The sequence below is a fragment of the Benincasa hispida genome, chromosome 8, assembly GCF_027475165.1.
Source record: "Benincasa hispida cultivar pf3 chromosome 8, pf3_genome.v1.1, whole genome shotgun sequence".
Taxonomy (NCBI): domain Eukaryota; kingdom Viridiplantae; phylum Streptophyta; class Magnoliopsida; order Cucurbitales; family Cucurbitaceae; genus Benincasa; species Benincasa hispida.
This window is the reverse complement of record NC_143485.1, coordinates 2,353,909-2,378,167: the sequence shown is the minus strand read 5'-3', so window position 1 is coordinate 2,378,167 and position 24,259 is coordinate 2,353,909. Positions and strand designations below refer to the sequence as shown.

General features: G+C 35.7%; 1 protein-coding gene across 1 annotated transcript in view; it reads right to left on the bottom strand.

Annotated features, from left to right (window-relative positions):
• Nucleotides 1-1,600: 1,600 nt before the first annotated feature.
• Nucleotides 1,601-24,259, bottom strand: part of LOC120082932 (sec23/sec24 transport family protein) — a 28,752-nt gene continuing 6,093 nt past the window's right edge. The window contains exons 8-14 of the mRNA XM_090316319.1: nt 24,159-24,240; nt 23,948-24,063; nt 16,858-16,950; nt 14,901-15,024; nt 3,493-3,770; nt 2,918-3,132; nt 1,601-2,266 (exon numbers count right to left, since the gene is read on the bottom strand). Coding sequence (XP_090172445.1) covers nt 2,055-2,266; nt 2,918-3,132; nt 3,493-3,770; nt 14,901-15,024; nt 16,858-16,950; nt 23,948-24,063; nt 24,159-24,240 — 1,120 coding nt within the window. The 3' untranslated portion in view covers nt 1,601-2,054. The remainder of the gene's footprint in view (nt 2,267-2,917; nt 3,133-3,492; nt 3,771-14,900; nt 15,025-16,857; nt 16,951-23,947; nt 24,064-24,158; nt 24,241-24,259) is intronic.

Below are 24,259 nucleotides of genomic sequence, written 5' to 3'. Positions count from 1 at the left end.
AATCTATCAAACAAAATTTTATATAGTTTATTAAAATGCACGTATTTCAATTTTTTTAAAAAAAATATATATATATGAGCATGTGGATGTGGTAAAATACTAGTTCTTCTAAAAGTTGCAATATTATGATTGACTCTTCATAATGTTTCAAAGTTATTGTTGATGATAAAATATATTAGAATGTTTGATGGAAATTGGAACTTAAAATAGTGTGGTAGTAACTTGAAAAGCTGTTAACATTGTGGCAATGTCAATTTTTGTTCGAGATCATAGTCACATCATTCCAAGTCCAATTTTTCGAATAATATTTTAACAAATTTCTACACTATGGGAAGTTTTAAGACATTTATAAAAGGTTTGGATAGTATTAATACTTTTAAAAGAATAATAATTTCAACCCATGCTTCATACGTTGCAAATAATAGATAAACTAACAGAGTTGAACAAAGAAAATGCATGCAGGCGATCGTGTATATATTATTTAATAAAATATAGAGAATAAGAAAATTTTGCATATTGATGTGTAAAGTTATCCAAACATAAAATAAAAAATGGTGCAAGGAAGTAGTTTAACGTGTATTAAAACAAGTAGTTTACATTACTATTAAATTTTTTTCATTAAGAAAAAAAACATATAACAATATTGGTCATATCCAGTTTGATATCAATATTCAATATCGGATTCAATCTATAGGCACTGATATTACTTTATCACCTAGCACAAACAATCGTATGGACGGTAATGGAATCATGTGGATAAAGAAAGAGAAAAACCTACCAATCCTAAAAAGTTTATCCAAAAAGAGAGTTGAGTCCCACGTGATAATCAATAGTAATTGGATTGATCATTCTATCATTTAGAATGAGATTATAGAACAAGGTTACGGATTTCCTCATAAGGCACGCGCTTCATTTTGATTCCAGAATGTTGGTAAACATCATTATAAAATGGAATTCACTTTTCATGTTTCCACATTGTTTTCATTTTCAAGTATGTAAATGTGACCACAATTTAATCGTCGAGTGTCCATGGCAAAAAGACTTAACAAGCTTGCCTATGTGTTGTGTGACAAATTCGTACTGAGTACAAAATTATAAAATTTTCCCCACAAACAAATAGAAAACAATAATTATAAATAAAAGGCAAATTAAAAAGTTAAAACCTTGATCAATCTTTAGTTCTCCAATGTTATTCGTATTCAAAGGATCAAGACAAATTAATTGGTTACTTAAGTAGATGATCCATGAAATTTACATTAAAATTATAAATTTGGTCCCTATAATTTTTTTTTTTTAAAAAAAAGTTAGAATTTAATTTTTATGATTTGATAAAATTCTCCAAAATAGTCGCTGGTAGGGACTATTTAGGAGTTTATTAAATCATTCGACTATTTATGGGATTTTATCAAACTAATATGACTAAATCATAACTTGTAAAATCAAAGGACTAAGTTTTGACTTTCTTCTCACCATAGGCAACAAATTTGTAACCTAACCTACTTTAAATTATGCCCCCAGATTAACACATACAAATCCCATGGAAAAAGGGACTTTGTTAGGTTTAAACAACTAAACATCTCCAAGCAAATACTCTCGGCAATTATTCCACAAGAATAAAATTATCCTATCAAATTATCTACAATAAAGATAGAGGAAAAACTAGTTACTTTTCCAGTCAACTAAGTATTTCACAATCGCAATACAATGCTGAAAAAATATCTAATGAAAACAGTTCTACCAAGTCTCATAGCTATATTTATTATGTTCAGACAAGAAAAATATTGGCAAGACCTGTGAATTGCTTTCATAAAGATGTAGCAACAAGTAATAAGCACCTGAAAATGATCTTTGTGTAGTGTCCACCTCAAGGGATCTTCTACGCCATGAGGAAAATCCAAATTTTCTGCAAGCATTCATATAGAACATCCCTCTATTGCTGATCGGGACGACTCATTGTTCAGACTCGAGAGTAGTTGAAATATCAGGACGTTTTGAGCATGCATTGTTGCTAATGCTTTTAGTAGCAATGAAAGATGAATGCCAAGCAATGCAGTCTATTTCAGATATTCCAAAACACTCTGCTTCACATCTTCGAGGAAGGAAACGAAACCCATGACGCTAGTGAGGCCGCTTCCATCGACATCCTGTTCCTCTATAAGATAGTTTTCAAAAGCTGTAGCATCATCCTGACCTCCCCGGATAAATATGAGTCTCGGAGTGATGCATCTGTCTTGTTTTAGTTCGTTAATTGTAGTTCTTAATAAACCTGAAAAATCAACATGGCAAAGTTTAAAAAAGAGACATCAACCAAACTTAGCCCTATTTGGTAACTATTTAGGCCCCTTTAAATTGTTTAACTACTTCCACCACTAAATTTCTTCCTTTGTTATCTACTTTTTACCAACGGTTTAAAAAACTAATACAAATTTTGAAAACTAAAAAAAGTAGCTTCTAAAAATTTATTTTTGTTTTTGGAATTTAACTAACAATTCAACCATTGTACTTCAGAAAGATGCAAAATATTATAAGAAATGAGAAGAAAATAGACTTAATTTCAAAAACCAAAAACAAAAAACGAAATGGTTATCATGCATGGTCTTAGTTTTTTGTTTTTTGTTTTTTAAAATTAAGTTTATAAACACTCATTCCGCCTCTAAATTTCTTGCTTTGTCATCTACTTTTTACCATGTTTCCAAAAATCAGGCCAAGTTTGGAAAACTAAAGAAAGTAGTTTTTAAAAAATTGTTTTTGTTTTCATTTTTGTAATTTGGTCAAAGGCTCAATTCTTTTACCTAAGAAAAACCATTGTAAAGAATTGAGAGAAAATAGGCTTAATTTTTAAAACTTATATATAAAATGGTTAACAAACGGGCCTAAAGTATCATCCCTCCCCTCCAAAAGGGATAAATTCTCTTACAATCTTGAGGTGGAGGAAACGGAAGCATAGGGTCTGCGGTGGAAGAATAAAACACAATTAGAGTTGTGAACGCGTCAAGGAAAAATATGGGACTGCCACTTGTAATCAGTGCAGCACGACTCAATGAGTGACGTGGATATGCTTGAATGTCCGGGGTAGAATATGATGTCAACACTGGATACACAGCACAATGTAGGGAACTTGGTTCAAGTGCACTGCGCCAGTAAAGGACAGATAAATTACACGGCAATGTCACATGAGAAACAGGAGAGAAGACAAATATCTATATCTAGAAGATATTCTTCAGCTTGTTGCTAAAGCCAAAATTATCAAGTTGTATTAAAATTTCTAAATCACCGCATAACCCACCAAAGAAATAGTAGAACTGAATCAAGAGTAGGTTAAGATAAATTAGATAATATACTAGGACATAAGCAAGTATTGAATTAGGCTTGTTCCCGAAAAACAAAAAAGAAAAAAGGTACTGAATTTGAAATTTTCAAGGTGAATTATGAGATTGCAACCATAAAAATGGGAGATGACATTCTTCTAAATAATGATGGTCACAAAATTACCTGAAAAGGCATTGCAGATAGATCCGGTAGTCGGGATGGATACCTTCCTCATGAAATCGAAGGAGAGGGTTCCTAAGTAAAGCAAAGACCAAGCGAGGTAGAGATTGAAGTTGCGGACACTGAGAGAATGCAACATCAACCAGAGAAGTTCCTGAAGCTCCATTTTTGTAATGAACAAGTTTATAAGCATCATTGTATTGTGCTGTAAGAATTACAAGCCAATCATGAAGTAGAGCCCTGCCCTCTCGAACACCTTGCTCCAAAGAAGCTAATATAACCTTGAAAAATAGAAGTATGGTAAAGACAATATAAATGTCAATGATACATTGCGTTTTACTTTTAGCACATACAAATACAAATAAGACAACGAGTACAAAATAGCAATATCCAACACCATATGCCATCTTATTTCGCTTTGGATGAAATTGTTGCGAGCGTTCTTAAAATTATTTTGATAGCAGTCCTGCTTTGTAGAATGTATAAATGGAATATGCTATAATTACATTTGATTTCAATAATACCTTTTTTTTCTCTTTCTTTTGAATAAAAGACATCTATATTCAAAATACCAAATTAAAAGAAGATATATTTCCCAAACAAGGAATAAATTTACCTACCCTTAAGCTGGATTGTAGATGGAATACAAGCCAAGTTTGGAGTTGAAATCTTCACAATAAATCCAAAGTGTCTTTTGAGGCAATTTCAATTCTCCAAGTATCTTGTTAATCTATATACCTTCACAAAGTTCATATGTTGAGGCTCTAAATTTTATTTTAATACTGCTTTTGACTACTACTTTTTATTTTTTACTACACCATTTAACTAAATTCCCTCCAACAAATGAACAATAACCAGAAATAGATCTTATCAGTAGTACTTCCAGCTCAATATGCATCAATATACACTTCAACTTGAAGATTGTCAAGTTTTTGAAATAATATGCTTTTACTTGGAGTTCCTTTCATCTTAGGATTCTATACACTTCATTGAAATGAATGGGTGTAGGTGAATGCATGAATTGACTCACCATATTAACTATAAATGACATATCTAGACGTGTGAGATAAATAGATCAGACACCCATAAGCCTTTAGTATATGTCGTTGTCCTTTACTTCTTCAACTTTTCCAACTTGTAATTTTAAATTCAATTGAATAGGGGTTTTTGTTGTCCAACAACCAAGTAAACCTGTCTCTTGAAGTAAGTCGATAACATGTTTCCTTCGAAATGCTTTTCTTCGATCTTGCCACCTCCATTTCAAAAAAGTATTTCAAAACTCTCAAGGGTCATACATGTGAGAATAATATCAACAATATAATTAAAATAGCAAATTTAATATTTCCGGAGTGTTTAAAGAAAATTGTATGATTTGCTTGACTTCAATGGTATCATAGCTAGTGATTAGTAACTACTTTTTCCAAAACGTTCAAACCAAGCTTTAGAAGACTACTGAGACCGTATAATGATTTCTTTAATCAGCAAACTTTATCATTCAATGATGCATGCCTTACCTGCATCTTTCCCCTTCTTGGTGCATCCTGTGTTATCAGAACTCTAAATCTCCCACTCATCGGTTTGCTTACTACTCCTTTGCGAGGCATTTCTGGCATATTATTTTGGAAGCATTTGATTGGTCTTTTGTTTGCCCCAATTCTATTTTTTATCTCCCGTCATCTTTGTTTGTGGGACATCCTTTTGGTGGCCGACTATTCAATGACTCCTCTACTTTTGATAGATTTATGGATTTGGTTCTTACTGATGCTTTTATTTGGTATAAATCTGATTCTCCTCTTACTCAGTGTAGTTTATCTTTCCAATTGAAGAGATTTCTTGCATTCACCAATAGGTGTTGAGTTTTCCCTATTTCATTCATTTAATGAAATGTTTCTTTATGATTTATCCAAAAAATAAAAAACATTCAAGGTTATCTAAAAGCTGAGAGATATAGAAGATTAGTTGGAAAGTTGAACTATTAAACAGTGAAACGATCAAATATCACTTACTCTGTGAGTATTTGTGAGTCAGTTTATGTCTTCTCCTCTAGTGGAACATTAGGCTGCAGTAGAATGAATTCTATGTTATCTAAAAGCTACACTTGGACGTTGGATCTTATATAAAAATCGTAGTCATACAAGGGTTGAATGTTTTTCAGATGCTAATTTGATTAGATCTCGAGAAGATAAGAGATCGCCCTCTGGATATTGTGTTTTTGTAGAGGAAACCGATGTCATGGAAAAGTAAGAAAAATAGAATGTAATTTCACGTTCAAGTGTTGAGTCAGAATATAGAGTTATGGCACAATCTCTATGTAAAATAGCATGGATACACCAACTTTTATCTGAGATGGACTTTAGTGTTACCATGTCAAGTAAATTATGGTGTGATACTCAAGTTGCACTTCACATTGCATCCAACCCGGTGTTTCATGAACGAACTAAATATATTGAAGTGGATTGTCATTTTATTCACGAGAAAATCAAGGCTTGATATCTACAGGATATGTGAAGACTGGAGAACAATTGGGAGATATCCTTACTAAAGCTGTAAACAAAGCAAGAATAAGCTATTTAGGCAACAAGTTGGACATGATTGACATATTTGCTCCAACTTGAGGGGGGTGTTATAATATGTATTTAAATTAATATGTATAATTTTCCTTTATTGTAATTTTATATTTTCTAGATTAGGGTTTCCCACTTACCTATATATATATATCTTTTGTCTAATTAAATAATAAGAGATTTGTTCTCCAAAGTACAAAGAACAATATTCACCCAAAGGTGTTGGGTTTTCCCTATTTCATCCATTCAATGAAATGTTTCTTTATGATTTATAAAAAAAAAATAATAATAAAATGTTAAAAGATAGAAAATAGAGAACACTAGGTTTACGTGGAAAACCCTAGAACAGGGAGAAAAAACCACGATAGAGAATCTCTTTTATTATTTTTAACACACAATGAAAGTTACAATAGAAGTCATATTTATAGGCTCTAGCAAGCCCTAAAATAAAAAAGGAAATAAACCTAGGGTAAAGTAAAATATTAAAATACCCTTGGGGCTATAAACTATCAACAAAGCCCCTTATTTCCAACATTCTCCCTCAAGTTGGGGCGTAGATGCCAATCAGAACCAACTTACTAACACATGAATCAAAACTTTGCCTGAGTAACCCTTTGGTGAGAACATCAGCAACTTGTTGACTAGACGGAATATACAGAATACGAATACTACTATTGTCCAGTTTCTCTTTTATAAAGTGTTTGTCAATCTCCACATGTTTCGTTCTATCATGTTGTATAGAATAATTGGCTATGCCTATAGTCGCTTTATTATCACAATAGAGCTTCATAGGTAGAACACTATCTTGGTGTAGATCAGACAGAACTTTCTTCAACCAGATTCCTTCACAGATTCCCAAACTCATAGCTCTGTATTCAGCTTCAGCACTCCTTCTAGCAACAACATTTTGCTTCTTACTTATCCAAGTAATAGGTTACCCCACACAAAAGTACAATTCCAGAGGTAGACTTTCTGTCAATAACTAATCCTGCCCAATCAAAGTCAGTATAAGCCTCAATGCATTTCCTATCAGTTTTTCTGAACATCAGACCTTTACCTGGTGAACTTTTCAAATATCTCAGAATCTGATTCACAGTTTCCATATGTTCTTCGTAGGGTGCCTGCATAAACTGACTAACAACACTGACAGCATAAGAAATATTTGGTCTAGTGTGAGATAAGTAAATTCGTTTTCCCACTAGACGCTGATACCTCTCTTTATCAACAGGAACTTTGTCAACAGAATCTCCCAGTTTCGCATTGAATTCAATAGGAGTGTCAGCAGGTCTACATCCAGTCATACCTGTTTTTTTTAACAGGTCAAGAGTGTATTTATGTTGTGAGATAGAGATCCCTTCCCTTGATCTTGCCATCTCCATTCTAAGGAAATACTTTAGATTCCTTAGATCTTTGATCTCAAACTCATCAACCATTTTCTTTTTCAGTCTGGTGATCTCAGCAGCAGCATCTCCTGACAGGACAATATCATCAACATACACAATTAGAACAACAATTTTTCCAGATACTGACCTTTTTGTAAACGTGTGATCAAAGTGTTCCTGAGTGAAACCTTGGGACTTAACAAAGGTAGTAAACCTATCAGACCATGCTCTCAGGGACTGTTTCAAACCACACAAAGACTTCTTGAGTTTACAAACCTGGTGATCAAACTGAGCTTCAAAACCTAGGGGGACTCATATACACCTCTTCTTCTAATTCACCATTCAGAAATGCATTTTTCACATCAAGTTGATGGAGAGGCCAGTCTTTATTAACTGCAACATAAAGAAGGACCCGGACCGTGTTTAACTTCGCTACAGTGGAGAAAGTCTCAAAATAATCTATCCCATAAGTTTGAATAAACTCTTTTGCTACAAGTCTGGCCTTGTACCTGTCTAGAGTTCCATCTTGTTTATACTTCAAAGTGAACACCCACTTGAACCTAATTGTTTTATGTCCTTTAGGAAGAGCAACAAGGCCCCATGTATTATTCTTTTCAAGAGCTCTCATTTCTTCCATGACGGCAATATTCCACTCAGGAATTTCCATGGTCATATGTATGTTTTTGGGAATTGTTACTGTATCAAGGCTGGCAGTGAATGCCCTGAACCCAGAAGATAGATTACTATAAGACATAGCTATACATAGGGTATTTGGTGCAGGATCTAGTGCCCTTTCTCAATGCAATGGGCATGTCAAGAGAGAGATCATAATCCTCTGGTTTGTCTGATTCCTCATCTATAATGGGATTTTGATTACATTTTCCAGCTTGATGAAGAATCTTACCCTCTTGTGTTTCTGTTGAAGTCTTATCACTGCTTGCAACTTGTTATTCTCTAGAACTAACATATCATTCCTGTCATTCTCAACCAAATCAACAATATCATCCTCAACACACAAGTTAGTATTATCAAGGCCAGTAGTACCTTGAGCTTGCGTTGGTTCAGATTCATGACCGGAGCCAGCAGAGTAGTAGAGGGACACCATTTCCTTTCTGAGATTCTTCCTGTAGTAGGTTATCCAAAGGACTTGTTTAGTGGGAGAACCGTGTCATGGGTACTCGAGATGGGTTCAAGAAGGAGTTCAGGAAGGTCAGTAGGGACTGAAGATGTGGACCAGTTAGTCTCTTCATTAGTACTCTTCCCCTGAAGATGACTAACGAGAAAGAAAGGTTTATCCTTAAGGAACGTTACATCCATGGAGATGAAGTATTTTCGGGAAGAGCAACAAGGTCCCACGTATTATTCTTTTCAAGAGCTCTCATTTCTTCCATAATGGCAGTCTTCCACTCAGGAATTTCCATAGCCATATGTATGTTTTTGGGTATTGTTACTGTATCAAGGCTGGTAGTGAATGCCCTGAACCCAGAAGATAGATTACTATAAGACATATAGCTATACATAAGGTACTTGGTGTAGGATCTGGTGCCCTTTCTCAATGCAATAGGAATGTCAAGAGAGAGATCATAATCTTTTGGTTTGTTTGATTCCTCATCTGTAATGGGATTTTGATTACATTTTCCAGCCTGATGAAGAATCTCACCCTCTTGTGTTTCTGTTGAAGTCTCATCACTGCTTGCAACTTGTTATTCTCTGGAACTAACATATCATTCCTATCATTCTCAACCAAATCAACAATATCATCCTCAACACACAAGTTAGTATTATCAAGGCCAGTAGTACATTGAGCTTATGTTGGTTCAGATTCATTATCGGAGCCGGTAGAGCAGTAGGGGACACCATTTCCTTTCTAAGATTCTTCTTGTAGTAGGTTATCCAAAGGACTTGTTTAGTGGGTAGAACGGTGTCATGGGTACTCAGGATGGGTTCAAGAAGGAGTTCAGGAAGGTCAATAGGGACTGAAGATGTGGACCAGTTAGTCTCTTCATTAGTACTCTCCCCCTGAAGATGACTAACAGGAAAGAAAGGTTTATCTTTAAGGAACGTTACATCCATGGAGATGAAGTATTTTCGAGAAGAGGGTGGAAGCATTTATAACCTCACTGATGAAGGGGATACCCAACAAAGACACATTTCTGAGCACGAGGGGTAAGCTTAGTTTGGTTAGGGTCATGACTATGGACAACAAAGGCAGTGCACCCAAAAACTCAAAAAGGAACATTGGGAATAAGTCGCATGGTAGGTTATGACTCCTCGAGGCATTCAAGAGGGGTTTGGAGTTTGAGAACATGGGAAGGCATTCGATTAATAAGATGAGCTGCAGTCAGAACTGCATCCCCCCATAAGTAAGATGGAAGTGAAGTAGACAGCATGAGAGACCGTGCAACCTCGAGAAGGTCACGATTTTTCCTTTTAGTCACCCCATTCTATTGAGGTGTATAAGCACACGAGCTTTGGTGAGCAATGCCTTTAGAAGACAAAAAATCAAGAAGAGTATTATTAAGGAACTCACGACCATTATCACTACGAAGAATAGCAATTTTGGTGTTGAACTAAGTCTCAACAGTAGTGTAAAATTGTTGAAATACCGATGAAACCTCAAATTTATCATTGAAGAGAAAAACCCATGTAAGACGGGTATGATCATCAATAAAGGTCACAAACCACCGTTTCTCTGAAGAGGGGGTAATACTCAAGTTACCCCAAACATTACTATGAATAAGGGTGAAGAGCTGAGAAGGTTTGTAAGGTTGAGACGGAAAAGTGACCCTATGTTGTTTTGCACGAATGCTCACATCACAAGGTGAGAAGAGACATCAACTTTAATGAATAAATAAGGAAATAAATATTTTATATAGTTGAAATTTGGATGACCAAGGCGAAAATGCCACAACATACAATCTTTTTCTAAAGTTGAAAAATAAGAAGACAACAAACTAGTCCTATAACAGTTCCTAGAGAAAGCATCATCATCAAAGACTAGTCCCCTATTGTGTCGGGCAGTGCCAATCGTCTTCCCCGAGCTCAAGTCCTAAAAGAAAACATTATCAGGTGAAAAAGCAACTTGACAATTCAGATCTTTGGTTATCTTACTAATAGATAGTAAATTGTAAGATATTTTGTGTACATGCAGCATATTCTGTAAAGTTAAACCATTAAAATGAGAAATATGACCTTGCCCGCAATAGGAGCAAAGGACCTATTTGCAATCCGAATCTTTTCATTACCAGTACTCGAAAGATATGATAGAAAATTATCAGAAGATCCAGTCAAATGATCTATAGCCCCTGAATCAAGTATCCATGGTTTCATACCATTTATGCTGAGGAGACTTAAGGATTGAGAGGTACCTGATTGAGCAACAACCCTAAGGGAAGAGAAATCGGGGTCACTTTGGCAATTCACCTGAGGTTGTGACTGGGAGGCACTTGTAGATTCACTCGTAAGAGCCCGACCAGGATTGGACCTATCATTTAGAGGACGTCTTCTGCCATTCAGTAGTCTACCATGTAACTTCCAGCACTGATCTTTCATATGTCAGAGTTTCTTGCAATATTCACAAACTAGTGTCTGTTTCCCATTTTGCTTGTCACTATCAAAACCAAATAATTTTATATTGAAAGCAACAGAATCAGAAGCAGATACAGTCATGATGTTTATAACACTGACTCTGTCTTCCTCTAGACAAATCTCATAACATACTTCCATAAGAGAAGGTATAAGCCTCTATCCTAGTATACGGCCTCGCACTGCATCAAACTTGGAATTCATACCAGCTAGGAAATCATAGACACAATCAACTTCCTCAATCTTGGAATACTGAACACCTTCACAAGGGCAATCCCAGATAATTTCACGACACAAGTCCATCTCCTGCCAGATTAAGGACAATTTATTAAAGTATGAAGTGACATCCATCGCCCCCAGTTTGCATTCGTGAGCCTGTTTACGCAGAGTATAAAGACGAGACGCATTCTGCCTCTTAGAATATGATTTTTGAACTGCATCCCAGATATTTCAAGTAGTCGCAACATACAACAACGGTTTCCCTATCTGAGGTTCCATACTATTAATCAGCAGTGATCGAAACAGGGAGTCTTCTCCTTTCCAAATGCACTCTTGGGGATCCCTGGCCTAGGTCTTGGTATCTCACCAGTTAGATACTCAAACTTGTGACGCCCCTCAAGAATCATTTTAATGGACTGAGACCAGGAGAAATAATTCTAACCATTCAACTTTTCTCCTGTAATTAACCCTATGAAATTTTCCATAGATCCAGACAAATAGTTTGCAATAGCTAAAGCAGGGAAAGAGGTTACTGGATTCTCTGGATACATCGGTAAACTGGAAGGAATATCATAATTCACTATACTAGAATTTAAGTTTGTGGAAGCACCTAAGGCTACCCCAAAAGTAGCAATTTGTTACTGAAAACTTGCCTGAAGATTAGCCAACTATTATTGAACCATTACCTGAGATAAACCAATCGAATCTTTATGTTCATAACTAGGCGGCTCATGATGAGGAAGGCCCGGCGGCTGCAAATAGGTTGCTTGCGGCTGAAAGGAAAAGGAGTCGGGGATTCCCAACATTACCATGGTAGGGGATTTACCTCTGTGGTAGGTGGATGACTCACCAATCTCGGCTTCAAGGTGTAGGTTCTGACTACTGGTAGTGAGGTTGGAGGGATAGGCAACGGCAACTCTCGATAACAAAGGAGGAACGCCGACAGCATTGTGAAAAAGGGCGGCAACGCTAGGGTTTTCATCAAAGGGTTGCAATGCACTAGAGTTGGATGGATATGCAAGGACTAAAGGTACTAATTAACCGCGGCTTGGACAGCAGTAACAACGATGGTATCGGCGGCGGCAGTTGTGTCGGTGGTCAGAATCGGCAGTAGCGAGCCTAGTGCAGAACTAAGATTATCTTGCATCGGTTGGTTTTCGCCGATGGAAATTAGGGTTTTCTTCACCACGCTCTGATACCATTTTAAAAGATAGAAAATAGAGAACACTAGGTTTACGTGGAAAACCCTAGAATAAGGAGAAAAACCACGATAGAGTCTCTTTTATTATTTTTAACACACAATAAAAGTTACAATAGAAGTCATATTTATAGGCTCTAGCAAGCCCTAAAATAAAAAAGGAAATAAACCTAGGGTAAAGTAAAATACCAAAATACCATTGGGCTATAAACTATCAACAAAGCCCCTTATTTCCAACATAAAACATTCAAGTTCCACTAATGGTAGGCTCATAAATGTCTCTTCTTCTAAATCACCATTGAGAAAGACATTTTTAACATCTAGTTGATGAAGTGCCCATTCTAAATTGGCTGCAAAAAGCAAAAGAATTCTAATTGAGTTAATTTTTGCAAAGGGAGCAAAGATCTCCTGACAGCAGCAAGGGATAAAAGAATTCTAATGGAGACAAACCTTGGACCAAACAAGAGGATGTGTATCCCTTACCCATTCTCACCCTTATTCCCATCTCAATTCCCTCAATCCAAACGACTCCTTAAAGAATGAAAAAAAATATTTGAATTTCAGTAATTACTATCTACAGTTTCTACCATTTCATTTGGACCAAATGATGATACTCGAGTTTGGTTTCTTGAACTTTCAGAAATAATGTTTCAGCATTGCTAAGTGGAATCTTGCTAATCCCAAAGCCAGATTTATCTGGCGCAGTTAAAACAATTATATCATAACTTCGGTTGGAAAGGAATCAATCTATCTTCCACGATAAACATCTACCTGGCTTTCAACATATTGAAGTAGCTCACTTGAAGACGTCTACTTGGTGTTCCGAATTATTTGGGTGGTTTTCTATTGAAGTATTTGCCTTAATGATTATGTTTATTCATGCTTTTTTCCCTCCTTTTCGGAGTTGGTATCTTTTGAGCAATCGTCTCTATATGCCACAGGCATGGCCGAAAGACATCACAAGAAGATATATTACCTATGAAATATAATAAATGCAACTAGCTAATAAATGAAATCTCAACTAAATAAAGATAAACCTTGTTATACGCTATTGCACTCTAATTTTAATGAACTTCTTACCTGGAACATTTTAAATAAGATAACTTTATATGTTAAACTACATATTAATTCAATATTTTCTTATACAATCAGATTTATTTAAATTACTTCTAAGCACAAGCTTAGGCTTTTTTTTATCTGAATGTTCCGATTGCATCAACTTATCTCACTAGACAACCTCCTAACCCTACTATATTTGATTGTCAAAGTAATTCATAAGATATTAAATCCTAAGTAGTCGCCCTGCATGAACTCATTCTCTCTAAATCCTTCATTATTTCCATGACCTTTATTGACAACTAAACTATCCCATGATGATTGACAAACTATGTAGATAGAGTAAATGTCTACAATACCATAATCCTCTCTTAAGACAGACTACCACACTCTTCTGCTTAAAATCACTCTCTCTAACAAGGATTCTCTGAGATGTTTCAACAATCCAGTATCAAGGGTTTCACCCCACTAATCCGAGGGTGCCCAAACATAAGAAACATCAAAGTTTTTCTTAATAAACTCACCTAAAGGTTTGAACACACAACCTGACACCACGTGTCTGTACAGTTGTGCTACTCAAACACCACAATCTTAGGGGAACAAGGGTTCTCTAAGATTATCAGTACAGTTCCCAACAAGTGGTCTTCCTCCAAGACAATAAATAAATTATATCATGTAGCTGTAGTGATGTTTATCCATTGAATTCATGAGTAAAATACTCATATTGTTTGTTTACCATGGCTGTAAAAGAAAATCAGCATGCTGCCATGTGAATCACTTTGTTAGATATATTTATAACAGATTGTTGGCACAGAAATTCAGCATTCCTCAATTAATCAAGGTGGATATGATATCATGTAGGATTTCATTATATGTTTTGTAATATTTATTGTGTATTTTGTGCATATTTATTATTTAGATTTGTAATATTTATTTCCTTGTTGGTTGGTGGTTTTTCTCCTATATAAAAAGACCTTGTAGCTGTTTTATTTAGGTAAGAAGAAATACAATAATATTATTCTTCCTAAATTTAAGTCGGTAACAAAGTTAGTGGTCTAGGAGGTCTTATGTTCAAGCCCCTGCAATGTTATTTCCTTCCTTAGAACTCAAGAATACAGTTGTACAACCTATAGAACAGATCCTGTTCAGGTAAGATCGTAATGTTATTTCCTCCCTAATTAATATTGATTTCTACTTGTTGGGTCTTCTACATATTAGTGGTACCAAGAGGGAAAGCGTTAGATAATATAATATTAAATTTACCTTCACCCATCAGCTTAAATTTGGGTCAATCGGTGATTTAAGATATCAGCTATCCCATACACTCAAGGTCATGTTTACAGTAAAGTAAATAAACTGACGTTTGGTTTCAAGATAGTTTTTTAGAGTGGATTTTATAGGACATACCTTGTGAACGAGCAATGAGAGAACCGCCTCAGGCTCAACACTGTCGTAAAGCTCATTGAAATTTTGAGCAGTACCAAACTGTATAGTTCGTATCCTCAGTCTTCGTTTAAGGGAATGTTCCGTTCTGTATAAACAATTCAGCATGCATCAAGCTAGGCAAAATAACTTGTTCTATAAGTAGCAGACATTAGAAGACTATATCGATGACTAAGTTAATTATGAAATGCTGATTTCAGACAAAAAGAATCCAGCGTGAAAAAAAATCGTACAAAGTTTCTCACTTTCTTCTCATGAAAGCAACTTGCGTTGGAGATTATCATGAGCATAATGAAATTGAAACTGAAATGGGAAAACAAACTGGATTGACGAAAAAATATGTTCTGTGATCATTTTCATCTGCCTACTGCATTATGGAGGAAATTAATTGAAAATAAAAGCCAAGAAAGTGATGAGGATTTTTTTTCACTGAAAAACCAGTCTTTCTTTGAGAAAAAAAGAACACACGGGTATCCCAAAAAAGAAGCCCATGGAAGGGAGTACTACTAGAGGAAGGATCTCCCGTTAAGCAAATTAGGACCCAACTAATAACTACAAAAAGACTTCATGATCGAAGTCCAAAGAAAAACATGAACCCTTAGAAGGGACTAAGAGTACAAGGAAGAACCAAAAGACTGAAAACATCACCGAAACCAACTGAAACTGCTTGCCGGTTTGGCAGTTTCAAGTTGAAAATGAAAAAAACCAAAAATTTTGTCAGGCTGAGGGTTGGCAAAGTGATAAAGCGGATAAACTGAACAAACCAATAATAGATATATTTTAAAATTTAAAATTTACTTCAAACAATACTGTTGATCTAGTTGGCGTGAAAGTGGAACTTGTATCCACCAGGTCATAAATTAAAGTTGAGGGAATGTAAAATTTTACTTCTGTCCAGCCCCTTGGACACAAAATGGACTGTAAGAAAAACAGGAAACAAAACAAACAAACAAACAAATAAACAGCTCATACACAAACTTGCCTCACCTCCCAAACTCAACCTGACCCGTCCCAGACCCACATGCCTACTGGTGAGCCACAAGCTTCAACCAAACGGACGATCTAAGCAGTTCAATCCACGCAGTTCTCTTACAATCAATTTTCATGTCTCCTTCACCATATGGTTGGTTCGACTCTAGTTTTCCACGATAACTGAGCTGAACAAAACCACTTGCACCACTACAAGGGACCACACCTTGCTTTGATCACTCTCCACACCTCTAAAGACTACGGTTTCTCTCCCCCCAAAAAATGACAAAATAAAGCACACACCACAATTTTTATGTCTTTCTAAAACCAGCTACCTATTTGGCCTAACCCTCTATTTTTATCCTACCCTTTCTGCCTTGCCTATAAAAAGGCAGCTTGATGTAAATTTTGGGTCATTATTAAAATCTTTGAGGTATTTCTTCCACTTGTGTGCATCGAGATATATATATATAACAAATAAGAGAAAAGGAACGAAATGAGTGAATGATTCTAGTATTAGAATGCAAGCTGTAACATCATGACCTACCTGTTTGTGTAAAAAATGTTACATAGAACCGATTAAAGAAAATCTTAACTTGTCATTGAGGACTGAACAGTCAAACTGATAGGCACATGAATAAATCTACTTGAGTGAAACATCAAATACCCAAGAAGGTCAACCTCTTTTTCTTTTTATTAAAAAAAAAAGAAAGAAAATAAAAAGATACAAGACTTTTCATTAAGGAATTGAAAAGAGATACTCAGAGAAGAAACCACGAAAAAAAACATCAATATTAGGAACATAAAAATGCATTTACACAAGAGGGTCAACCTATTGAATAGCACACTAATAGACGATGTTTAGATTTTGGAGCATTTACAAGAAGGGAAACTTAAAATCCATTTACAAGTAAAACTTAAAATCGACAGTTTTTTGTATCTTTGGATATACCTACTAGATGAAATAGAACTAGAAAGCTCCTCGGGAGGCACAACAACCGTATACTGGAAAGCAATCTGCACAATGGGAAACCCAGGAGCGTGCCTGCATAAGATCATAGTCTATTGATTAGTAGTATTAAGCTGGTTAACACCATAAAAACGTTTAACAGGATGGATTTATAAAATCAAAATAATGTGCAAGAACAGGAAGCTGGCGAAAGTCAATGAGGCCAAAGGTGAACTAATTTATTTGCAAAGTGAACAAGTACTTGAACGACATTGGAAGAAAAAAATTGACTTCGAGGACAACTTTCCATAAAACAAGACTAAATGGACCACTCCTAAGCTATGAATCCCCAAGAAAAGAAACATAAAGAAGCTGATGTAGGTTGTTAGTATAATTTCGTAAATCATAGCAGGAAAACTTTCAGGAAAATTCCAGTATGGTTAAGGTAGAAAAGACCCACGGACCAATAAAATAAGAACAGACGAATAGTAGAGTTGACACAAAGTAATTGCATTAGGACCCGCCTACTGCTGAGGAAAATGATACTGCATGGTTGTAAACACCCAGCACTTCTGTCCTGCACATTAATATTTAGGTGAAACGTGGAATTATCGAGGCCTTTCTCTTGGTGGATATGCCAAAAAGATCTCTTTTTGGCAGCCTGTTCTTGACAAGATTCAAATGAAGATAGAGAGATGGAAAAGATTTGCCCTATCCAGAGGTGGATATTAGACTCTTTGCAACTCGGTCCTTTCATGATCCCTTTATATTTCTACATGTCTATTTTTCTCATGCCTTCAATGGTCAGTTTAGAGCTTTGGTGAATTTTACGGTCTTTTTCCTTGGAAAGAAATTAAGGCAGCAAAGTAAATCATTCGATGAGATGGAATTTTACCCTCCAGGTCAACACCATGGGGGGGCTCAACATTGGAGCATAAAACACAGAAATTTGGTCCTAACTGCGAAGTGGAGTTGGAGATTTATTCAAGAACCTCATGCCTTCTGGAGGAAGATAATTATCAGCATCTATGGTTCAAGTGTTTTTACTTGACATACATTTGGAAGAAACAGTGCAAGTAAAGCCTTTGGGTGGGTATTTCTAAAATTTCGGAGAAATGGGGTCCTATGCATATGATGAATATCAAGATAGAATATTATCCAAATGAATCAAAGTTATCAAAACAAGAAGACAATCTCTCTATTTATAGAGAATTGTAAAGCAAACTAATCCCAATCCTAATTAATCAACGAAACTAATCATAATCCTAATAAAGCAAGGTAACTGATCCTAACTCTACTAAATCATGGAAATTAATCTCAATCCTAATCAATTAAGGATTTGACCACAATATCCTGATTTACTCTAATCCTACTACATTATTCTATCCCTCCCAAAAAAGAAAAAAAAAAAAACTTGTCCTCGGGTTTTAAAACGAACATGAAGGTAAAAATAAAATTAAAAAAAAAAATCCAAGTGACAGTGAAAATGCCCGTTCTCAAGTTCGAGGTGATAAAGTGAAGCTTCCTTCTCTCAGCTCATTGAGTGTGATAGACTCCAACTAAAAATTCTTGGTGTAAAATTTCCTAAATCCAAGTTGGGAATTAAATTAACTCCATGAAAATTTCTTCAACTTGAAATGGAATTTAATTGTTGAGCCATCATCTTAAAAATAAAACTTGAAATTTTGCCTTGTGTGGCCCATTAGGGGCCCAATGTGGTAAAAGTGCCCATTAGGGTTATTTTGGAAGAAAATACCAAAACTGCCCTTGTTTCTAACTTCCCTTCTTCTTCGTTGTGAGTAACTACCGCCCAACACTCCTTTTCTTCTTCACCATTCTTCTCTGGCAAGGCATGAACAGCCGAATCTGATGAGGTGATGATGACAGCGGTCTTCAAACCGTCAATCACTGCAACACTCGACGAATCAACGGCAATCACGAGCGACGCCGATGAAGCTGCAACAACATCGACCTCCAACGATGCAGTGATGGTGAGATCCCCAACGGCCAGTGCTTCCTTGTCTTTTCCGCTGAATTCTTGTCCTATGTCTTCTAATAAGTGGTTATGGTTGTCGCCTCCGATTTCTTATCCTTCTTTTTCTGCATCTTTTTTTCTGATTTCTTCTTTTACCAACTCTTGAAGTTGTGTTTCTGTCCTTCGTATAATTGATCCAATTTAAGAGGAATTTTCTTTAGTAACCTCACGATATCATTGACAGAACCTTCGACCGACTGCAAGCAGTTGGTCGTAGTTTTCGGTGATAGGACGGTGGGTGTCTCTGCCTCTTTGTTTTGGAAGTTTCTACCGTGGAAGGCTTCTTTCCCTCCATCAAGCCCAATTGATCTTGATGCTCTAATACCAATGGATGAATATCAAGAGAGAATTTTTCTCAAAATGAATCAAAAGTTATCAAAACAAAAAGATAATCTCTCTATTTATAGAGAATTGGAAAGCAAACTAATCCTAACTCTAATCAATCATAAAAACTAGTCTCAATCCTAATCAATTAAGGATTTGACCATAATACCCTAATTTACCCTAATCCTACTAAATCAGCATATTTCTGTTGAATATGGCAGCCGAATATTATTTTGGCTTGATCCTTGTATTGGTAACTCTCCCCTTTAAAGGTATGTTTTCCTCGTTTGTTTGCTATTTCTTATAATCCAGAAAGTTGGTTTCTTCACATCGGGATGCTTCAACTTTTTCATGGAATTCCATTTTTAGAATATTATTAAAGGATGAAGAAATTATTGACCTTCAAGCCCTTATGATGAGTCTTTCTTCAGCAACAAATTCTAATAAAAACTCCCGAAGGTGGTTTCTTGAATGTTCGGGTGGGTTTTCTGTCAAATTTTTGACATGTCATTTGGCTTCATCCTCACCTATGGACAGACGCAGATCTATTTGCAGCTCTTTAGAAATCAAAAAGTCCAAAGAAAACTAATACACTGTTATGGATTATGCCCAGTGGTGGCCTTAAGTCCTCTGACGTTTTGCAAAGAAAGTTTCCCCTCCATTGTCTATTGCCATCAATTTCCGCTCTTTCTTTTGCAGCAGGGAATTCTCTCAATTACGGTTTCTTTGAAGGAAAAATGTTCCTCAACCTCTTATTGGTCCCCTTCAAAATCCAAAGGCGGAACTCCTATGGATTACTGCAGTCAAAGGCACTTTATCATAATTATAGTTGGAGAGGAATCATAGAATTTTTCAAAATCAGCATCTTCCCTAGTTTGACACAATTGAAGTCTTGGATGAATTTGAACAATAGTCTCTTTTAATCATATCAATGAAACGTAATCTTGTTTCCGTTTAAAAAAAAAAAGGGTCTTCTTGGTATTCCCTCTCAACGATTTTTGTCGTGTTCTCTCTCATCGATGTTTCTTGGATGTTCTTTAGAGGATATTTGTCTTAATTGGCATGCCTTTATTTCTCCTTTATAATGTTTTTTCTTTGTACAAGGTCTTTTTACTTCATTTTTTTTATTGTGTTTTTTTTCACTAATTGGAGTTTGCATTTTTGAGCAAAAGTCACTTTTCTTTCCTTTTTTTGAATAAAAACAACCACTTTCATTGAAAAATAAATGAAATAATACAAGGGAATACAAAAAGAAAAATCGTACAGATGACCAAAAAATTGGGCTGAAATGACATTTGACCTACTTTCTAAATTTTAAGATTTTTTTCCTTTCTGCTTTCGTCATATTTAGGTGACATTACCAAAACAGAACACCGTACACATAAATTGGGCCTCTAACTCTCACTCCTTGCTCTGTCACTCGATCTTCCCTCTCTCTTGTTTTCCTTTCACTCTCACTCTCACTCTTTGCAAACAAACCCATCATTCTCGCTCTTGCTCTCTCAATCTCCTCTCTCTCCCCCTTTCTCTCTCGACCTCTTGGGCAAAAACCCATTTCTGAAACAAACCCTTTCTGGCGAACCCCCTCTCCCGCGACCCTTGCAATAGACCCATTGCCCGCGACCCCCACAATCGACCCTTGCAAGTAGGAGAATATATATATATATGGAGAAGGAGAAAAATAGGAAGAGGAAGAGAGCAAAAAAAATTGAGGGTATTTTGGTCTTTTTGGCTAATGATGGCATTAAAGGGCAAAATTCCCAAGTTGTAGGGCAAAATCCATTTTGGGCTTTTTTTTTTTGGGCTTCAATACAATATCTTAATACAAAAAGCCAAGGCCACAAAAACTAATCAAACTAAAGAAAGGAGCTCCAGTCACGCAAAATAACATTTATAGAATAGAAGAGAATAATGATTTATATTTAAATAGTGTTTATAGAATAGTTACAAAAAAACTTCAAAATCGAAGCCTAAGGAGAAACATAAAACCTAATAAGGGACCAAACATCACTACGATCTCTTTCCAACCCTCTAAATACTGTGTCATTCCTTTCACCCCAAAGGCTCCACATGATAGTGCACCCAGCAAGTCACAAGAAAGGACTCTTCACACAAAAAGGGGGAGGGAGAAGGAACTCCCTGATCAAAATACTAATGTCCCTTTGACAAGCTAGTACAAAACATAACATCTGGAAGAAAGCATTCCAAACAGATCGCACAAACTCACACGTCCAAAAGATGTGATCCAGGTCTTCCTCCACCTTTCGACAGTCAAAGTACAACAAAATGGGCCAAATAACAAAGGCATCGTCTTTGAGAGCTGATCCAATGACATCCTTTTTTTGTTTCTCTCGTGTAAACGGAAAAGTATGTCTCTTGTTTCTAAGAAAAGGAGTCCTCCAAAGATTTTTTGCACATTAGAACTAGTTAGGCCAAAGAGTCATTATGGGAAACCTTTCTCCGACTTTTAATAGCTTTGATTTAGCTCATCTTGCACCACATTTCGAAACTTTTCTCAAAAAAAAAAAAAACCATAGTTGGAATTTTCCATGATAATTACAAGGCTTGGTCATACACATGGGATTCAGTTCGTCTTTTATCTTCTTCTTAGAGTTCACAGTCCAAGCTCTTTGAAGATTATTTTACTCAAGATATTTGCCTCAATTGGAATGCTTTTGTTATTCTATGTAATCAAGTATTTTAGATCTATTGTAATCTCTGAAATTCGTTTTGTATTGGATATGATGAGGGTGTTGTGGATGTGTCCACTTAGTTGAGATATCCGGGTGCATCTCCTTATCCTTAGTGGTTTATTTGGTTCATGTCTCTTTGTAATTTGAGTTTTACTCTTTTCATTGTTTCCATTTCAAAAAAAATATAAAAACCATAGTTGGAAAGATACTCGACCATCATTTTGGTTTGAGCATATAACAATAACTTCCTATCACATGAGGCCACTTGTTTAGTCACTCAAAGTTGGGTTTTTGCTTAGATCATTAAAGATTGTGGGAGTACTTTCTTTGGGTTGCTCAACAATTGGTGATTGGTTCCTTGTTAGCTATATTTGGAAATTTTTAGTGATGGTGGATTACTTTTTCTTGTTGGGCCTCGTGTCGTCATCTTGTTGGAAGATTTTAGAGAGTTATGAGATTGTTTCTTTTCAAGTTTCTTGGTGTTGGCTGTTTCTTTTTAGGTTTCTTGGTGTTGGCTCTTCAGAAGCTTCTTTCTTCGGATTTTGGTCCATGCATCATTGAAGAGTTTTCAGTCTGCTCTCCTGCTCTTTGCTGGTCTTTTGTTAGTTGGTGGTCTTCTGGATATGTTTGGTAGCATTGTAGTAGCCTTTGCTTTTCTGCTGCTAAAGTGAATTTTCAGTCGCAGTTGTTTGAAAGTTTATCTCTATTTAGTTGTATTTGTTATTCTTTTCTTTTTCCTCTCTCTCCTTACGAGAGTTTGTATCTCCTAAACACTGTAATCCTTTTCATTACATCAATGAGAAATTATTTCTTGCTTCAAAAAAAGATAAGGATCTTCTCTCTTGAAAAATTCTCCAGCCCTATTGGAGGCAATAGCAATATCCTCTTTGAAGCTTTCGTACCCTCAACCTTCTTTCGCTTTCGACCCTCGACTTCCTTAGTGAAGGAAAGAAAGGATCTGTAATTTGTTTGATTGATAGTCCAAAAGAAAACAATATTATAGGTACTGGTTGCCCTGCCTTTTTGTAATTATCAACTAGGTTTTATTATGTCGGATTGGAGTCTGTAACCAGACTCTCCTTTTTGTTGGACATTTTTTTTTTGTATACCCTTCTATATTCCTTAAGTTCAAACAATGAAAGCTCAATTTCTTACCCAAAAAAGGCCCCAAAACTATCTTATATAACAATCAAACCAAACAGATTTGAGTTCACTGCTCTTTTTCTTCTTTTCTTCTGTTTTCCCTTTTTTGTAAAGGAAATTTTTCATTGGAATAATGAAAATAGCCTGATGGTCAAAATACATCGAAACTAAATAGAACTTCTATTTTCCATCTAAGTTCGTCCATAACTATAAATGTGTGTGCCTCTCATGTCTAACTAGATAGATTGTGGTGCCAGTTTTTTTTTTTTTTTTTTTTGGAAAAGGAAACAAGTATCTTTATTCATTAGGAAAATGAAGTGAGACTAATGCTCAAATTACAAGGAAATCAAAAGGATCAGCAGGTGCACCCGGACATCTCAATTAGGTTGACACCCCCTTAGCACCCATCATCACATCCGAACACTAGAAAATCCTCTAAATTAAAGAAATACAAAGTGATACAATTCTAAAAGCAAGAAAGAAAAAGCGAGCTGGAAAATTAAGGGAGAAAAAGAAAAAACACAGCCTTGAGAACTAAAGTTTCTTTGTAGCATGTACTTCAGAATGCTGGAGAAAGAAATGAAAGCCAATTTAGACTAATTTCCTGACTAGTGACTAGAATATGCTGCAAAAGAGCTTGTGAGGGAGCACCATAGATTGTGGTGCCAGTTAGAAATACATATGATGCTTTTCTTTCATAATAGCAAATTGGAAACATCTTTGTATTACCTTTGAATGAGACCTTTTTGATATCCTTGGATATTTCATTCAATCAATGAAATTGTTTCTTAACCCAAAAAAAAAAAAAAAAAAAGAAAAGGACACATGATGCTATAAATTGTTTCTAAGCTTGTCAATAAGGAAAAGTAATTCCACAAATATAACACTTGTTCCGTACCTTGAAAATCCAACATTATTTGCAAACTCAAAGTCATATGCATATGTTGCATAAGAATCGCAACAGATAATGTGTTGAACATTCTCATATTGTGGATCTGGGAAAAAATGACCATACTGCAAAATGGTTAAGAAAATTAGTATGATATAAAAAATTTGAAGGGTTAGCAATAAACAAATTATATATAATTCAAACAACATTACAAACTCACGGAACGGCCAGGCTTGAATTCAGTAGAAGTTCTTAATCGCAATACACAACCAAAAGCATAAGGCCGGCTTAACATCCGATACCTGCAACAGAATTCTTTGT